The sequence below is a fragment of the Trachurus japonicus genome, chromosome 5 (genome assembly GCF_045865225.1).
Source record: "Trachurus japonicus isolate A0001 chromosome 5, Traja_1.0".
Lineage (NCBI taxonomy): Eukaryota > Metazoa > Chordata > Actinopteri > Carangiformes > Carangidae > Trachurus > Trachurus japonicus.
In genome coordinates this window covers 5043085-5049206 of record NC_140911.1, presented here as the reverse complement: position 1 = coordinate 5049206, position 6122 = coordinate 5043085, and the positions used below count along the sequence as shown (strand labels likewise).

At 43.0% G+C, this 6122-nt stretch overlaps 1 protein-coding gene across 1 annotated transcript; it reads left to right on the top strand.

The window, feature by feature from the left end:
- Window positions 1-1049: 1049 nt before the first annotated feature.
- LOC146986865 (galactose-specific lectin nattectin-like) lies at window positions 1050-5725 on the top strand. Its single transcript, XM_085777882.1, has 6 exons — window positions 1050-1173; window positions 2996-3026; window positions 3577-3662; window positions 4212-4346; window positions 4418-4529; window positions 5634-5725. Exons 1-6 carry the CDS (start codon window positions 1108-1110, stop codon window positions 5723-5725), a joined length of 522 nt encoding a protein of 173 aa, XP_085634008.1. The 5' UTR covers window positions 1050-1107.
- Window positions 5726-6122: the final 397 nt, after the last annotated feature.

The window sequence follows — 6122 nt, the reverse complement described above, 5'->3', positions numbered from 1 at the left end:
CAATTTTGAGGTAAAGCACACACCTACTGCACAGAGATCTTATAAGAGGAAACACAAGCTGTTTTTTCATTTTGGCTATAAGGGACAGTCTCTCACATGCAATTTAAGAATTTTAGCTAATTGCCATTGTTTCCACCAGAAACTATTTGGCTGTTTTTATTTTGTTACTTAGAATATCTTTGGCTTGTTTATCTGGGACATTTAGCAGTGTTTATTCATTCCTTTATCAATTGTTTATTGATTATTTAGGATAGGTTTTAGTACTTATCAGAACAATACAGTAACTCTCATTTTAATTGCATTGAAAAATCAAGGTTGTAGATATTGTATACTGCTAAACTGAGTCACTATTTTATGTCTGTTTTCACTGAGCAGTGAACATTTTTAATAACCCTAACTAGAATGATATTGTAAATTCAAATTATCACAGAAATATACTGCTTTTCTTCTTCTTCTTTTTTTTTTTTACTGTAATAGTCAAATTACAATATATTGCTGGCATTTCTGCTTCCAGTACAACATCCTGACTGTAACTAAAGCAGGATTTGTATCATTATTAGCCTATTTTTATTTGGGCATATTTAGTCATTTTTGTGGTTTAATATCGATTGAAATATAGTTGAAAGCGCATAGATCTTTAGTTAGGTTGAAATTTTGATGTTGTTTCAATATTTGTGTTAATAGAAATACCCATGAAATTCCATTGAGCTTCAGTTAGAAAATCAACATTGCTTTTCAATATTAGTTGAGGGTGGAAAATGATGAAGAATCAACATCAGAGTTCTACCTGGATTCACTTAATGACAATGACATGACAATGGAATGTTGACATAACACTGTTGACATGACACTGTTTCAGAGATTCTTTGCTATCTGTATAAAAGGAGAAGGACAGGATGGATATTCACCTCTCAACAACCTGCTTGTTTGTTTCTCCTCCTGTGTCAGATACCACTACAGGTAAGTGAACATTTGGAAGTTTACCACCTATCAACTGAAATTCATAATAATGAATAGATTGTTCTCTTAAATAATTCAGGTTCAATCACTGAGGCCACTACGCTGCTGCAAAAGACTAGACAGTCAGCTTGTTTTGTCTTTCCACAGATGGCGTCACATTTTCAGGTGGTCTTCCTCCTCTGTTTCACTGGTGGACTGTTGTTTGAAGGAACTGTGAGTAAAACTCTCTGATAACCAGTTACAATGAAAACAAACAGTGCTAAAGAACATGATCCTGACTTTACTTCCAGCTGCATGTGGAGGTGAGGTGAGAAAATCAACAGAATTAAAAAATCTTAAGGGTTTGAGTTAAGTGTAAATTTTGAGTTTATTCATTCAGGTCCTCACTCAAATTAATACATGGAATGTATATACAGTATGGTCTATGATTTGGAGCATTGGTAATTATTATTAACATCGTTTATTCAGCGATTATGGTCCTGTGGTCCGATCTACACCATATAGCTAAATAGCAAAAAGAACCAAAAAAATCCATTCAGTCTATCAGCCGTGGGCCTGCATAGAAATTGACCAATGGGCACCGAGCGCCCCGTCCGGCTCCCACTGGCTCGTACCCTCCATCCAATCCCCTCGTCTCCCCTGCTCCTCCTCGACCCGCCTCGTCCCCACCCCCTCCGCTTAGAAACTACAAGTAGTTGTAACCGCTCTGAGCTGCTCAGTCACAGACACATGAACCCACCAATTCAGCGCCTGCTGCCCCCCACCCCCGGTCGGTCTGCCGCTGAAAGCCCCACTAGGATTCAGAGAAGCACAGTACAGAAGCACAGAATGTGTTGCTGCCCTTATTACTGGTACCGGTGCCGCATCGAGTCTCCCTGATCCTCTCCCCGACACACAGCTGCTTCCAGCTGCAGCCGCAGCCTGACCGGTCTCTCTGCACCGTGGCGCTGCGGAGCTCCAGGCCCCGGTCTCTCTGCTCCTCTTCCCCAGACACAGCACCCTGTGGCCGGTCACCCAGCGCCAGGAGTCTCCCTGTAGCATGAGGCTGTGCTAATGGCTGCTAACGGCGGCGCTGCTCGTACCAGCGGTCGCCGCGGTCCCGTTGCCGGGGACGGCGACGGCGGCAACTGGCATCGCCTCATTACCGGCAGCTGGTGCACAGCGGCGGCATCGGGACTGGTGCTGCCGCCATTAGTAGGCTAGCGCCGAGCACAGCCTCATGCTACAGGGAGACTCTTGGCGCTGGGTGACCCAGGACAGGGTGCTGTGTCTGGGGGAGAGGAGCAGGAAGAGTCGGGACCTGTCGCTCCGCGGCGCAGCGGTGCAGACCCGCTCAGGCTGCAGCGGCGGTGCTGAGTTTATGTTGAACTGTGACTGTGAATATGACATTTTACTCCACATTCAAAGCCTCATTTGGTTTCTGCAGGCAGCAGCAGGCTTGTTGCTTGCTCCGCTCTGCTCTGGGAGGGGGGGAGGTGTGTCGCGTGGAGGCTCCGAGGGGCGGGCCATACGAGCTCGGAGGGGAGGTGGGGGGGTGCTTTTTTCAAATTTTTCTCATCTTCTTTCAAATCGTAGACCATAGCTTTAAGCTCTAATTACTTTTGCATTGGTTTAATGCAGTGATATCATAATGTGGCAAAATGTGACATCTGAATCAAAGGAGCTGTCTCACCATACCATCATTATTGTGTTTGCCTGGTGTTTCTTCAAAGGTGCCACAGACTAAGGGCCCATGCCCAGAAATAATTTTAATTATCGTATTTCACTGAAAATGACTCATATTTCCATATTCTTTTTCTATTAGCTCTAGATTAATGGTGCCTGAATGCAAAAGTAGCATTGCACAACTGCTCATCTCCATGAACCAGGTCCTAAACCAGATTCATTCAATTAGGTTAAAGACTGAGAAAAGCACTGAAACTGATTGTGTTGCTTTTCCTGAAGAAATGCTCACCAGTTAAACAGACATCATAGTCTCAGCCCATTAGAGGGACTGCTGACACTGATATTATCAATCTGCTCTCTATGTTCTCAGACGTCCACCTCCAATCAAGTCAATGTACCAGGTTTGTAGCTGCTTTTTCTACACTGGAGGTCTTTGGCTGGATTTACAATTATGCTACATGGTAGAAGTTCTACTTTGTGTGTTTTGTTATATTATTTATTATTATTAATAATTTTATTATTTACGTATCACTTAATATGTTTACATTGTTTGTGTCATGTGCTTAATGATGTTAACCAATCTGGGTTTCCTGAAGAGACACTGGGCCACATTTGGCACAGAGAGCAAGGCTGTCAGAAACATCATCATACTGTACATACAGACTTTACTCTTGGTGTAAATGTCTAAATGAAAGCTGAAACATTTCAATCAGTAGTAGCAGTATTTAGTATTTCTAATTATCTAATGAACTAACTATCTATTACTATACACATTTACAGCAGTTACTCCCAGCCATGTAAAGTGGACTAGAGGCAGAGTGCAAGTGCACTGGGACAAGTAACTACATGTAGACTATCACTCTACTTTACAGGTGCTCTGTCAACTATTAATGGTAGTTGTTAGCTTTCCTCAATCCACCATAATTATCTATCTATCTAACTGTGTTACAGTTCCTGGTTGTCCTCCTGGTTGGACTGTGTTTGGCTCTCGCTGTTTCATGTACCGAGCCGATGTCAAGGATTTTGCTGAGGCAGAGGTATTAGAACAATATGATCACACAGCGCCTCTGTTGTGGTTTTAAAACTGTTGACATCACGACAACTACTGTCACTGGTTTACACCATAAAGCACTTTGTGAACAGTTTTCTTCTGTTGTTGGTTTTGTTGCCAGCACCAGATCTAGGGTTACACAAGCCACTAAGCACTGTTACCATGACAACTTGAAGGGTCTGGGGCTCAACAGCATGGATGTATTATAGGAATTATAATTTTATATGATATATTTATTATAAGTTCCTCTAATACATCCATGCCCCACAGCTGCCCAGCTCTCCTTGTGCAATAGCACCATCTACTGACATAAATTGTATTGCGTTAATACAAAACAATGTGTAGTGTTGTGTGTCTGTGTACTATGTCAGAATGGTTCAAGTACTTCAGGGGGGCTGTTTACATTAAGAAACCATACGCAGCATTTTCCAACCCACTACAGTATCATCATTTTCTGCTGGTTTAAGGCGATGCCTGTGTGTTTGCTGTTCAGACCCAGGTTGTATTTCTCTCATTTCATTATCTTGGTCATCAGCTCACCTGCATCAGTCTTGGTGGGAACTTAGCCTCCATCCACAGCGCTGAGGAACACAAGTTTGTCAGGGACCTGATTCGGAAAAAGAGTGGCTCTGATACACGTTCCTGGATTGGAGGCCATGACAGCATAAAGGTGAGACATTTAAAGACAAAGGATCTGATGTGCCCTGTGCTTAAAGAGGTAACATGTGCTTTCTCTTCCAGGACTTCGCTTGGATGTGGACTGATGGCTCAAAGTTTGACTACAAGGCCTGGGGTAAAGGGCAACCCGACAACTATGGACGTTCAGAACACTGTGTGGAGACTAATGCTCATGGTATTGATGATTTCTTGACCTTTTACTGGTGATTTGTGTTCTCTGAAGGGGACTTGATTTCTGGAGCCTTGTAACAATGGACAGATCATAACATGTGTTAAAGCTCCAGTTGGTAAGTTGACGAAAGTGAAAGTAAACTCCGCGACTTGGTCGGAAATTTCAAGACAATACTCCGTCAGGTCCCTTTATGAACCTCTGCCAAGCGCCCCCCACACACACAGACACACACAAAGTAGCCATGAACGCACCCACAGAGAAAAAAAAAAAAAAAAAAAAAGATGTACCGTATCCATAGCACGACGTGTAGGAGCGGCGATTGGCTGCTCCTCCTGCTCCCTCTACCTGACTGGTGGAGAATCGTCGGGCGCGGTGGATTTTGGCAAATACGATTACAGGCTGTAGGTGGAGCCAGAGGAGTTGGATTTTGTCCTAAATTACTCATTTAATGTCTGACCATCAGAATATAGTGACAATTCCAGCAAATATGACTGAATAATTGTTACCAACTGAAGCTTTAAGAACAACCAGTAAGTTCATACAGAGTCAGATAATGACTGCTGGCTCTGCCCTGTTCAGAGATCAGTCATGTTTGATGTCCAGGTGGATGCCAACAGGTATCTGCAAGTGTGCACCACCTGAGTCCCTGTGTCAGCATGGGTTCTGTCCAGGTTCAGTCCAAACACATGATGCACAGTAGGCTGACTGTTTGTCCACAGCTCTCTCTGTCTCTGTCTCTGTCTCTGTCTCTGTCTCTGTCTCTGTCTCTGTCTCTCTGCTCTGTGTGGTGACCTGTCCACGGTCCTCAGCCTATGTCAGCTGGGATTGGCTCCAGCCCACTCGACCCTGCACATGTGGGCTGATTGAACACACCAGACCCTTTGTCAACAGCTCTCTTATGGATGCATCTCCATGACAGCACAGCAAATGAATCAGTTCAATATGCTCCATCTTTTGCTAATGGATACTTTAAAAAGAAAATGAATTATTTAAACTTACATGTCCTAATGACTGAGTACATGTTCAGGAACATGTGTGTAGCAACTGTGCATGTCTCTTCAATATTAGACATATTTACTGTGAATAAACACTCTCTTCTTCTTACAGGTCCGTACTGGAACGATCACATATGCTCCATTAGAAAACCTTTCGTCTGTGCCAAACCTTTGGGACTGACAGTGTACCTCGGTACTGACTGATCATCACATCAGACTTCAGTGACAGCAGTGTGAAATCACACACACACACACACAATGTCTTCTCCTGAATTTATGATCAAATGAGTTCAGTTAATCACAACTAATCACAGCACAGTCTTGTTTTGGATTTGTGTGTTCAGTAATTTTGTCAGGGGACATCAGGGATATAAAATCAATCTATAACTACAGGCAGGTCAGAGATTTGACCAGGTCTTGTCCTCTTTCTCTTTCTTCCCTGCATTTCATTGGTTATTCAGTGGTAGTGGAGTGTTGGATTTTGATCCTTCAGTATAAACTATTTCTGTTGAATCCAACAACTTTTGAAATAAACAGAGCATGAAGCAGTAGTCATGTCCATTTACTGTCATTGCACACACTTTGATACAAACAAGGAAAT